Raw genomic sequence first — 13916 nt, 5'->3', positions numbered from 1 at the left:
AAGACAGAAAGAAACCCAAAGAGAAACAAATGGGAGGTGGGGCAGAGAGGAGTGAGAAAATACAAATGCATGGTGGTAGGGAAGTAAAAGGAAATGTCCCTTAAACAAGGGAGTGGTCAGTGGTGATGAATGTCATAGAGAGTTAAAGTGAAATAATTTTTAAAATATTCCATGGATACAACAATAAGTATTTTACTTATTTCATTAAGATGTTGTTGATGGAAACGCTTTCAGCCAGGTGCCAGGTAGTTCAAAAAGGAAAGGTGACTTGGCAGAAAAACATTTAGCTATAAAAAAGTCATGAAGTAGGATAGTAAGTGAAGAGGGATATGGCATTGAGAGTAGAATCATTTTAGTGGTGATGGTATTGGTTTTAAGATAAGAAGAATGTGAGGTACCTGTGTGGTTCATTCAGTTATGCGTCCGACTTCGGCTCAGGTCGTCTGGCTTTGTGCTGACAGCTCAGAGTCTGGACCCTACTTTGGATTCTGTGTCTCCTTCTCTCTCTGCCTCTCTCTCTCTCTCTCTCTCTCTCTCTCTCTCAAAAATAAGTAAACATTAAAATAATTTTAAAAAGATAAGAATATGTTATTCTCTATAGACTGATGGGAAGGAGTCAGGAGAAGGGAAGATTAGAAAATGAAGATTAGAAGATTGTGAACAATTCTGGGTTTCTTAGATTTGCCCTAAGATGAAAATCCCTTGGATCATTTATTTGAAAGGGAAGTTTCTAGAAGGGAAATCTTATAATCTGTATTTTTAACAAGCACCATCAAGTGACTCATTGATAGGAAAGTGTGGAAACACTATAATTAATAAATGTGTTTTATAGCACCTGGCTGGCTCAGTTGGTTAGGCATCCAAATGTTGCTTTCAGCTCAGGTTATGATCTCACTGTTCATGAGATGGAGCCCTGTGTCAGGCTCCATGCTGACTATAGAGCTTGCTTGGGATTCTCTCTCTCTCTCTCTCTCTCTCTCTCTCTCTCTCTCTCTCTCTCTTTCCCTCTCCCTCTCTCCCTCCGTCCCTCTCTGCCCTTTCCTCGCTCACATTGTCTTTCTCTCTCTGTCTCTCTCAAAATAAATAAACATTAAAAAATAAAAGTGTTTTGAGTAAATGGGACAGAATGGAATTCAGATCATCTAGCTATTCTTGGATATTAATAAAGAATTTCCTTTGTTTGCTGTAGGAGAGAACTATAAAAGGCTGTGTAGAGATGCAGATAAATGTAGAGATCTGGTGACTGACTTTCCTGTCTGCCCTTACTTTCTCCATCAAGTAAGATGTGGGGCCCCTTCTGAGAGTCATGGAAGAATTTCTAGGCACTATTAAGAGCCCAGGTGGAGGAAAGGTGTTAATTCACGGTGGAACCAATTTATACAGCTGTATGATCTTTTGAAGCAAGTGTGATGAGCACTGACATGTGAGTTCTAACATGAAGGTTTAATGGAAAGAAAGCAAAGCCTGAGACTTCACATTATTGCCATCGTTTGGATGAGATGGTAATCATGGAGTACAGGCTGCATATCGAAGGGAATAGAGAGAAATAATAGGTTTGCATGAGACTGAGAGTTTCCTGGAATGTGGGACAGTTAATGCTAAAACTAAGAATATTTGGGGAAACCAGAATCATTAGTCATCCTAGAGAGCAAGGAGGGTAGAAAGTTGGATTCAGGATCTGGAAGTCTAGATGGAATAAAAACCAAATGTAGTGAGAATAATTTAATGTACAATTTGGAATAGAAAAGGTTATGGCCAGAGATTGAAATGTTTAGAGTTGAGTTTTCCAAGGTGTGTTAGTTCCAGGTTATAAGATTCATGACTTAAGGACCTGACAATTGATGGTCAAAGTAGAATGCAGATGAAGGACCCTAAATATATGATGGCTCTGAAGTTGAAAAGAGATTGAGTTTAATGAGCTGTCTCTGTAAGCTATGACATCACTCAGGATGGTGGCAGAACAAAGTGGGACGGTGAGCCTGATGCCATTTTTGATAGGCCAGGAGGCAAGTAGATGAGAAGACATAGATTATGGTACAGACAGGTGGCATTAGCTTAAATAATCTAGGGATTTAGCTCAAACTTGAAGGATAATTATCTGTAGAAGAAGGAAAAAATCAGACTTACTCTTCTAACTTTAAAATATATGGGATATCAGAGAATGAACTCTCCATTTGAAGAGATTAAAGGAACAATGCTATATCATCAAGGCAGAGGAATAGGCAGCAAAGCAGTTGAGAATGTATAATTTTAAAAAAATGCTTGGTCAATCTAAAACTTACAAAATGTACATTGTCTTGCTTTATCAGGCCCTCATTGGATCAAGGAAAACAATTCTCAATGAAAAAGGAAAAGATCCCTATTGGTGGGGTAAGCACCAGAATGAATATTATTATTTGTTATTAATATATATTAATGTATATGATTATATTGCATTATTAATAAATATATATTTGTCATTGAATTTGAGGAGGTTTGTTATATAATAATTCGAAGAACATATATTAAATGGAACTATTGGATATATAGTGTTGTTTAATTAGGATTACATGCTACTTAGCGATATATATTCTTGTTTACTAATGATAGTAACTAATATTATTTGAATATTTATTTTTAAGTGCTCCGGACTGTGCCAGCACTTTAGATATAGCTTATAAGGTGGCTACTATTACTATTCCAAGTTAGAGATGAGTACTCTGAAAGATATAGAAGTTAGTAACTTGACTAAGATCACATGCCTCCAGAAATGTCAAGTAGGATTTAAATCTACCTTGTCTCACTTTTAAGTACAGTAACCTAATTTTGTATCAACTTTGCTTTTAGGTGAAGTTCTCAATCATTCTGAAGTACCTCCAAGCCTTTGGCTGGCTCTGGGTGTGGCTGAGTGTGGCCAGTTATGTAGGGCAGAATTTGGTAGGCATTGGGCAGAATCTATGGCTGAGTGCCTGGGCAAAAGAAGCAAAACACATGAATGAGTTCACAGAATGGAAGCAAATAAGAAGCAATAAACTTAATATCTATGGATTATTGGGATTAATGCAAGGTAAAAAAAAAAAAAACAAAAAAACAGCTGCTTCTCTTTTCTCTTTCTGTCCTATTCTAATGCAAGCATATGGCATCATTTTATTTCAGATAAAATCTGTGCCATAATTTGCATATATTTTAGAATAATTTAAATGCATATGTTTTTAATTCACCGTATTTGAGAAAGTAAACCAAAACTTATGTGTGTCAGCTACATGGCCCACACTAAATAATGTGTTTGTCTCATTTAGTCTTGACAAAACATTATTTATAAAGGTGTTATTATCCCTATTTTACCGCTGAGGAAACTGAGACTCATCTGCTAAGTCATTCAGGACTCAAAAGTCTTGATTACATGGCTACTCACTATATGTGTTTAAACTAATTTATTAATTCATTTAACATACATTCTAATGAAGGGACTCCTTAAACTTGGGCATGCTACTTAGATAATATGTGTAAAGCTTATAGAAAATTGCTGAGCATAAACCAAGAGTGCAGTAAGTGTTGGCCGTTACTTAACACTATACAGAATGAATACTGTGCACGAAATCTTACGGATAGAAAGTTTCAGAGGCAGGATTTGAATTCATGTCTACCTGATTCCCCAAACTTAACCACTAAATTAACATTTCCGAAAGAGTTTTACATGAAACAATAGAGAGGCTCCACAAATATAGGATTCTGTCCTCTAATAGGTCTGCAAAACTGAGAACTGTATTTTTCTGTGCATCTGAAATCTTTTTTCTTTCCTTTTGCTAAAAAGTTTGAGATATTCTTCAATAAACTGACCCATTTAATTATATTTAAACCAATGTTTCTCAAATCCATTTGACCATAGGGAAAAATTATTTTCTTGCGTTGTCCATCAACATCTTGAGCAACTTGTTTTCCACAGAATACATTTTGGAAAACTCTATACTATTATATGCTCCATTCCAAGTGAAAAGTATAATGTAACAAAATCCAGAAAGAAAAAAAATAGTCTTTCAAAAAACTTCTTAATAGTTCTGAAATGCTATGGAAACGTTAAGGAGAAAGAAAATTGAGAAAAATTCTGTGATTATAGTCAAAGATGCATAATCCAGAAAGAGGTAGGAAAAGAATGCAGATTGTAAGTAGTTGAATAATTGATGATTAAGGAGTAGATACATGTTGTCCTTCAAAGAAGTTAGGTGATTTGAAAGAGAAAATTGAAGGATATTCAAAAGTACAGTAGAAATAAAGAGAAGATTTTTTTTAAGTATAGACATTTTGTGTGTGTGTTTTATAAGAAGAAAGTAAGGCACCTTGAGGGAGAATGATAGCAAATTCAAATTAGAAAATGATGCATGGAAGTCATGCTATCTAAGGATATTCATAAGGGAAAAGACAAAGAGGGGTACATGCATTTGGGAAAATAAAATAAAGATAAAATAAAAAATACGAAACTAGGGCTTTGCTTCTCTTTCGTCCTTTCCCATCTTTATTGTGTGGCCCGAGTATTTCTTGTAAGTATCTTCATCAAAAAGTAAGCAAATATTGTGAGACAGATTTATGTTTATTTTGTCATTCTGCTAACATAATTCACTGGGGAAAGAGATGTTATATTAATGACTAAAATGAGATATAAGGACTAGCTATAGTATGAAAGATACACTATGTTTGCCTTTGAATCAGTGAGAGTCAAGTTTATTGGCTTGCAGTTTACAATTCATTGAGGAAAAAATGGATATAGCGGTCTAGAATTCTAAGCAGCTAAAGAGGATCCATATATACAAATATCTCTATATCTATGTCTATCTCATGTGCATATGAGAGTTAAACTCCTATTGATCCAGGAGCTCATGTTACAACTTTCAGGGAAATTCAGTATACTTTGAAGAATATTTTAAGTGAGCAAATATCATTCCCTATACTAGACAAGGTATGCAGGTTTAGTACTCACAATTTTACTTTTGTAAAATGAGAATTTTTTTTAAATTTTTATTTAAATTCCAGTTAGTTAACATACAGTCTAATATTAGTATCAGGTGTAGAGTTTAGTGATTCATAACACTCAGTGCTCATCACAGTAAGTGCTCTCCTTAATGCCCATCACCCATTTAAAATGCTCCCTCACCCTCCCCTTCAGTAACCCTCAATTTGTTCTCTACAGTTAAGAGTCTTTTTCCTGATTTGCCTCTCTTTTTGTTTCCCCCTATATTCATCTGCTTTGTTTCTTAAAGTCCACATATGAGTGAAATTATATAGCATTTTTCTTTCTCTGACTGACTTATTTCCCTTAGCATCATACTTGCTTCATCCATGTCATTACAAATGGCAAGATTTCATCTTTTTTAATGGCTGAGTAATATTCTGTGTGTGTATGTGTGTGTGTGTGTGTGTGTGTGTGTGTGTGTACACACCACAATGTTTTTATCCACTCATCAGCAGATGAACATTTGGGCTCTTTCCATAATTTGGCTATTGCAGATAATGCTGCTATAAACATTAGGGTGCATATATCCCTTTGAATTACTATTTTTGTAATCTTTGCATAAATACCTAGTAGTGCAATGCTAGATCATAGGGCAGTTTTCTTCTTAACTTTTTGAGGAACCTCCTTACTGCTTTCCAGAGTGGCTGCACCAGTTTGCATTCCAAACAGTGCAAGGGGGTTCCCTTTTCTCCACATCCTCACCAATACCTGTTGTTTCTTGTATTGTTGACTTTAGCCATTCTGACAGGTGTGAGGTGATATCTCATTGTGGTTTGATTTGTATTCTCCCCTAATGATGAGTGATGTTGAACATCTTTTCAGTGTCTCTTGGTCATCTGTCTGTCTTCTTTGGAAAAATGTCTGTTCATGTCTTCTACCCATTTGTTAATTGGACTCTTCACTTTTGGGGGGTTGAATTTTATAAGTTCTTTATAAATTTTGTATACTAACCCTTTTTCAGATATGTCATTTGCAGATATCTTCTCCAATTTCATAGGTTGTTGGAATTGTTCATTTTGCTGATTGTTTCCTTCACAGTGCAGAAGCTTTTTTATTTTGATATAGTCCCAATGTTTTATTTTTGCTTTTGTTTCCCTTGCCTCAGGAGACATCTAGTAAGAAGTTGCCACATTTTATATCAAAAGGGTTACTACCTGTGTGCTCCAGGATTTTGATGGTTTCCTGTCTCACATTTAGGTCTTTCATTCATTTTGAATTTATTTTTGTGTATGGTGTAAGGAAGTGGTACAGTTTCATTCTTTTGCATGTTGCTGTCCAGTTTTCCAAATACTATTTGTTGAAGACACTGTCTTGTTTTTAATTAACTATCCATAGACACAGGAAATATTTTGTAATGAAGGCAATAGATTATGCACAGCTTAATCAAAAGATTTTTTCTTGATTGGTGTTTTGTGTAGAGTGGTCTTCAGTCATTAAAATATGAATCTTCTCTGTTTTTTCTTTATTTTTAATTTTTTGCATTAAAAATTAAAATTTTCTGAAGATTTGTTATTAGATGCAATTATAAGTTATCTATAAGTAGGGTGAGCCTAAGAAATGAAAATGCATAATTTCTAATTTTTTTCAGTAGACTATAGCTGCATCTTATGGAATCTTGTCCAATCAAGAGCAGGCTGTATTCACTGACATCATCATAGCTCACAAAATAAAAAAGCTGGTGGGGGCAGAGGGGCGGTTAAAGCATAAACAGCATTGTCATATGTTATTACCACAGGCCTCTTATGAATTATATAAATTTTAACATTCAAAATAAGCTAGAGTTCGAAGCACAATGTTAGATCTGTATTTTATAACAATAATAAAACTCTTACCTTATTTTCTACAAAAGAAATATTTCTGAACATCTTTTTTTCCCTGGGTCCCAGCTATTTGCCTTAGAATCTCTAGGACACTCTGAACATCTCTTATCTATTGTGTTTTATGCCTTACCTTTCTCCAATCCAATGTGAAAATATAGGCACGTTATTTTCAAAGTGCAATGTGTTTTTTTTATTTAAATTCTTATTTATTTTTATTTTGAGAGAGAAAGAGAGAGAGAGAGCTCATGTGCAAACAGGGTAAGAGGCAGAGGGAGAGAGAGAGAGACAGAGAGAATCCCAAGCAGGCTCCATGCCCAGCATGGAGCTCAACTGGGGCTTGATCTCATGACCCTGGGATCATGATCAGAGCTGAAATCAAGAGTCGGACATTCAACCGACTGAGCCAGCCAGACGTCCCCAAAGTGCACTGTTTAGAGTACACTGCTGTTTCTAGTTTAACATGAGTAAGTGGATCATCTACTTTACTTACCTCACAAAATACCACTGAAATGACAGTGAGTAAATATAAAAGGAAAGACTTCAGAAGATTTCAGAGTGATAAAGTTTTACACAAGCAGTTATTATACTGATAGATAATCAAGGGTAGAGGAACCTGTAGATATGGGAGAAGCTGTAACAGAAGAGAGAGTTGTTCCTTTGAGCAGTGGATAAACACTAAACTCATGGTCATGGGTAGAGAACAGGATTGAATTGCATGGAAATAATCAAAATAATTCAGTAGACCATTGTTCTCCTCCCATTAGCCTCTCCTACAACACCCACCACCATCACCAATGTGCACAGCAACTGTCATTGTAGTAATTTCATTGTAGTAATACAATGAAAACTAGAAAGTTGATATATAAAGAGGAAATGAGGGTTTCTAGTGTGTGTGACATACATAGAAGAAATCCTTAAATGGCTTTTGGAGAAGCTCCAGCCTACGTGTCTATATTCCAGTATTCCAGACTCTCTGTGTCACACCTACCCAATTTTGTGGAATTTGAAGCAATCTCTTCCATTCAGAGAGAAAAAATGTTGGGGGAAATTAATGTGTGCAATAGCAGAAGGAAACCATCAGGTACCTCTATTAATTAACCATGTGTTTATTTAATATGTTTAAACTGATAATGATGGATGATTTTGCATTTTAATTAAACCAACAGTATAAATAACAGCTAACAAATCAAGCAATGGAGTTTAGTAATGAAACAATCCTATTTGAAATAGAAGCTTAAAATGTCAAATTAGTATCTTCAGAGATTCAAAATACTATATCCACAAAGCCAGTGCAAAAATGTGCTGAAAAAAGTTCAATCATAGACAAAAAATACTTGAAACATTTAAAGAATTTAAAGAGATTATACAAGTGTGAGAAGATATGTTAGAAGTCATTTTCCCAGAAGTACAACATAAAAAATATAAATCGAAATGATAACTAAGAAAATTAAGGGAATAATCCAGGAAGTTCAACATTCACATAATATATCTTTCAATAAATGCAGGTGAAAATGGTCAAATTCACAATATTTAGCATTTCCCAAAACTGAAGAATGCAAGTGTTCTGATCTTGCAACCATTCCAGGTTAGAGTGGAAAATGAGAGGGTTCCAAAAGAGTAGATGATGCTGCAAAACAGGAGAGGGCTAAATAAGATGAAGGAAATAGAATATCTGATGAGTCTGAATATATTTGGAAAAGATTTGCTGACAATTGAAGTGTTTGGGAATGAATTAGTGCTTGTTGCATAGAAAACTAAGAATATGAAAAAAGAGTGGTACAACCATAATAAATTTCGTTAACTTCATACATAATGTATGTTTGGTGGCAATATAAACATTGGATATTTATTTGAGGAAAGAGGGTAACAACCTGCTTTTGAAAGGGAAAGAAGGAAGTATGGGGGAGTGAGGTAGGAAAAAAAAAGAAAATGTATAAAGTTATAAATCACTTAACAGCAGCATATATTATTTAAAATATAAAGGAATTAGTTAAAATAATTTAAGATGATCAGGGTTAACTATCATTCTTTTGTTTTGTTTTAAACACACTTCCAAGGATATAAGAATTATGCTGGCATCACACTTTTGTTAGCAATTTTGTGTATTAGAGAGCAGTGGAGCAACCCTGTATCCCCCATGACTCAGAACAAACTAGCATAAGTAACATGGGAATTTATTGACTCCCCAGACTGAAAAGTCTAGGCATAGGTCATTATACACACTGCAGATGAAGTGTCCACTATTCTTTACGAACTCTACTTGTTGTCCTCATTGGCTTAATTCTCAGGCTTCACATGATGATGGAAATGTTCTCTTTCAAAGAACTTCCTTTGAAGTTCATAGAAATTCATAAAATTTTACTCCTTGAAACAATTTGAATCACATATCCATCCTTGACCAATCACTGTAACGAAGCATGACTTCTTTTAGCCCTATAAGTTCTCCATTTTGAGAATTCTTTGTCCTTTCATTTCCTCTCCCACATGGATAGCCTTCTATGAGCTTGTCTCTTTCTTGTCATGCTTTGTCAAATGCAAGTAACAATAGTCGATAGATAAAGCTAGATGCTTATTATTTATATGTCTGCCTTTTCAGCTGTGGCAAGAACAACTCTTCCACCAACCAAATCTCAGTAGCTTAACAGACCAAAAAAAAAAACGTGTTCATTGTGGGTCAAGTAAAGGACTACACTTGTTCTTGTGACCCAAGTTGAAGAAGCAATCCAACCACCATTATAAATGTTAGCAGGCACTGTACGAGGAATAAACGTGAGCAGTTCTGGTACCAACAATTAAATGCTTTAACCTGGTATTATGTGTTGTTTCTCCCTCAACTTGTTCTTCAGAACCCTTGATATGGTCCCCTACATCACAAGGAGGCCAGAAAGGACAACTCTACCATGGACTAGAAGCTAGGAGAACTGAAATTATTTGGCTAGCAGCACCAGTGACTACCATATTGTCCCATGGACCATCACGAATAGGTTGCTAGAATTCTGCGAACCTGGTTGATCTGCTATATTTTGTTCATTACTCCAGAATCTATGCCCATGAATAAGGAGAGTTCTTCTTTGATAGGATTGCAACCCATCAGAGTGTCTGTAAATGCACCATTTACATCTATACTTAGTTTGATCCACAGTCACACGTTAAGTTTGTGCTTTGAGTTTTCCATTTAAAAAATGCTATGATAAACAATACTTTGAGAATTAAAATATAAAATTCCTTAAAAAGGTTAACATGCCCTTGATAACAATTTGTTTTTAGGTCTCTTTGTCTGCTCTGGAGCCTATATACTCACTCGAGGGTCCCTGGCTGCCTCTCGAACATTGTATGCTCAGCTATTGGATAATGTGCTACACCTCCCGCTCCAGTTTTTTGAAACCAGTCCTATAGGCCAGATAATCAATCGGTTCACCAAGGTTAGTAAAGCTGTACCTTATTGAATAGCATGCTTAAAAATGATGATCCATATTTAATACCTTGCAATAGCATTTTTTAAATTTTCAAAATTTTTTTTTAGTGTTTATTTTTGAGACAGAGAGAGACAGAGCATGAGTGGGGGAGGATCAGAGAGAGAGGGAGACACAGAATCTGAAGCAGGCTCCAGGCTCTGAACTGTCAGCACAGAGCCTGACATGGGGCAAAGAGCCTGACATGGGGCCCAAACCCATGAACTGCGAGATTATGACCTGAGAGCAGTTGGACGCTTAAGCAACTGAGCCACCCAGGCACCCCTTTGCAATAGCATTTGCAAAAAAAAAAAAATCACCCTGAAAAGATGGGATTATGTTTAGTATAGATTTTCTTGGTATTTTATTTCTAATTCTTGGGATATTTATAATTGATGTATAGCAGCATCACATCTTACACACATAATCAAAATAACCCTTGAAAATTGCTGGAAGAATCCAAAAAGTATATGTGCTCTGGTGTCTACAACTCCAATTCTTGTATATATTTAGCTTGAGAATCACTAATTTAAGCTGAGAAGGTAAAGAAAATTTAAGTCTTTATGGAGACATTTGTATTTTAAGCATTCTACTTTTAAGAAAACTGTCAACTCACTTATGGTGAATGTGGGAAGGGGTATAGCTTCCCAGAGTGTCTCTGCTTACCTCCAGGATTTTCCCCATTATATTCACAATTTTTTTTAATGTTTATTTATTTATTTTGAGAGAGAGAGAGAGAGCATGAGCAGGGGAAAGGCAGAGAGGGTGAGAGAGAGAATCCTAAGCAGGCTCCGTGCTAAGCAGAGCTTGATGCAGGGCTGAATCCCTGGACAATGAGATCATGACCTGAGCCAAAATCAAGAGTTGGTCACTTAGCTAGCTGAGCCACCCAGATGCCCTGGGAAGGTGTGTTCTAAAGACAGGCAGGAAACTACATACGGATATGATGCTCTTACCCTATTTGGTTCATGAGATAATCAGGAAAATCCCAAAGCAAGACTTAGATTTAATAAAATTCCACCTCCACTCTTTGTGTCAATTTTGTTACAAACTGATTAGTTGATCCCTTAAGGTTGGATGTCTTCCTATTCCCTGGGATTTCATAGGTCATACCTTATACCATAGATTTGACAACATAAATTTGATTAACTTATATGTGAATTGATGCATGACCTTCCTATGTTCTCTCTCTCTCTCTCTCTCTCTCTCTCTCTCTCTTTTAAAAGTTTATTTTGAGAGAGAGAGAGAGAGAGAGAGAGGAGGGGAGGGGCAAAGAGAGAAGAGAGAGAAAGGGAGAGAGAGACAATCCTTAGCAAGCTCCACACTGTTGTGGGGAGCCCGATGTGGGGCTCAAACTCAAGAACCTGAGCCGAGGTTGGACAATTAACTGACTGAGCCACCCAGGCACCCCCGCTATGTTCTTCTCTCATTCCCATTGTCCACTTCCATCTTTCAGTTTCTAATTTTGTAAATGAAAATTATTTTGTTTTCCTGCCTTTTGTGATGTTGACAGGACCCAGCTAGCCAAGAAGGCCACTGAATGTGTTCTTGATGGATAAGAATGGCCCAGGAGTATTTTACATTTTTTAAGTAGTGACTAGTGCTAGGCCAATGCTCCTGAACACCCAATTACTGGGGTTTGGACTCTTTTTTAAAATCTTTTTAAGCAGAGTCTGACATCAGTCACATAAACTAAGTGCTGTGTATTTGTCACTGGGAAATACACATTGCTTGATCATAGGCATTTTGTTACTAAATACCCTCTTAACTATTACAACTGACTACAGGGGGAAAATATGTAGGGATAGATTGGGGAGGGCAAAGACCATGTAGTTAGACGTATTCAATCATCATATTGTCACATCCAGGTATTTTTAAAATTTTTACATTGAATGATATATTTCTTCATCTTCTCATTCTAAACCATGAAAAGTTAAAAATATAGTGACCTGATATCAATTTTTTAGGACATGTTTATAATTGATATGCGTTTCCATTACTACTTACGGACCTGGGTGAATTGTACATTGGATGTTATTGGAACAGTTTTGGTCATCGTAGGAGCTTTACCACTCTTCATTCTGGGGGTTATTCCCTTGGTTTTCCTCTATTTCACTATACAGGTAAGTACATGGACTTTTATGTGTATTAATAACAGAAGTTCACAGTCAATTATAGGTTCAAGCCCACTTCAATTGCCTGTTAGTTCAAGTTCTCCAAGAAGTAGATTCCAAGAAAGGATTCCATATAGTAGAGTATGACTAGAGAATGCCTGCAAAAGATAGAGGAGAGGGAGCCAAGGGGTGAGCCCTCAGACAGCAATGCATGTCTGATTCCTGTGAGGGAGAGAAGAGGATTGGGTAGGGAAAATCTTGGATTACAGGACAGTTCCATGAAAGATTCATCAAATGGATGGGGAATCTACAACCAATGTCACCCATTGGAGTATTCCATGTGTCCCCGAGATGGGCCTGCTCTAGCACCCCTGCCATCCCCACTCATTGCCTGGAAACAACCTGTGGGTAACATGGCCTCCATGCTTAATAGAGTGGTAGATGCCAGGGCAGCAGCTGGACTGACAGTCAGCTGTTCTCCCTGCAGCTGGAGAACTGAGTTGTGCATTTTTATGGTCACCACAAAATCTATATGGTATTTGCATTTTAGCAGAAAGTTAATTTGTCTGTAAATCCAAGAGAGAAACAGATGCTGCCTTTTTGTCCTGTTATCCCTGATATCGGCAAAGTACTCCTAGAAGAACTAAACAGATCTCTCATGACATGATATATATCTTTATATTCCAATTAAAATGTGGTCAACCACATTCCAAAATTATGTCACTGTGAGACTACAGTGTAAAATGAAATTTATTTTTTAATGAGATGTCTTAACACATATTTAATTTAAATACGAAAGTATTTTGAGGCTGTTTACATGAAAGGATGCAGTTCTTGTAGTTCAGTGCTTTCCCAAAACCCAAGTTTTAAAATTCGCATTGGAGTTTAATCTGCCCAAACCAGAATGTTAATCATTTTCTTATTTCTACACCTTTGTGATTATTATTCCTCCTACTTTCTATGTTTTCCCTGTTTTCTCTGCCTGACTGGATGTTACTTACCTTTCATGGCCTAGGTCATATTTCATTTTCTGTGTGAATGAAGCATTCTTTACCAAAATAGTGCAAAGAGATAAGACTCATTCAGGTATTATTGATTTATTATACTACTAGTATTATAGGCTATTTTTAGACCACAAATTATCTCTCCAATGAGATTGTAAGTCTTCTAGGGAAGACAACTACATCTTAGGGCTAAAAGAAACAAATCTAGACCATGAAGGATGGTACTGATGGTACGATTGTACCTGCTTAAAAAAAAAAACAACGCTCATATGACAAAAGAAAATTTATGTGATAGTCTTGTGGTTGGTAAACTATAACAGGGTGACCAGGAGTGGAAACGATCTAGAAACCATCTCTTGTTAGGGGACACTGTATGGAGTGAGCCCTGAATATGAATTCAAGAGCCTCAAATTCTAATTACTTTCCTGACTTTTATGTTTGGCACATCACTTCCCTTTCTAGGCTTCATTGATCCCCCCTATAAAACAGGAGTTTTGTTTTATATCAGTGCTACTCAAAGTATGGTCCCTAGACCTATG

At 36.2% G+C, this 13916-nt stretch overlaps 1 protein-coding gene across 8 annotated transcripts in view; it reads left to right on the top strand.

Moving 5' to 3' along the window:
- The window catches only part of LOC132683859 (multidrug resistance-associated protein 1-like), an 88140-nt gene that overhangs the window by 59506 nt on the left and 14718 nt on the right, over window positions 1-13916 (top strand). For all 8 annotated transcript variants that reach the window (XM_078452886.1, XM_078452885.1, XM_078452884.1 and 5 more), the window contains 4 exons: window positions 2310-2370; window positions 2827-3046; window positions 10075-10229; window positions 12227-12382. In XM_078452886.1, coding sequence (XP_078309012.1) covers window positions 2310-2370; window positions 2827-3046; window positions 10075-10229; window positions 12227-12382 — 592 coding nt within the window. The remainder of the gene's footprint in view (window positions 1-2309; window positions 2371-2826; window positions 3047-10074; window positions 10230-12226; window positions 12383-13916) is intronic.

Source organism: Panthera onca, chromosome C2 (genome assembly GCF_046562875.1).
Source record: "Panthera onca isolate mPanOnc1 chromosome C2, mPanOnc1 haplotype 2, whole genome shotgun sequence".
Taxonomy (NCBI): Eukaryota; Metazoa; Chordata; class Mammalia; order Carnivora; family Felidae; genus Panthera; species Panthera onca.
This window is presented reverse-complemented; position numbering and strand designations above follow the sequence as displayed.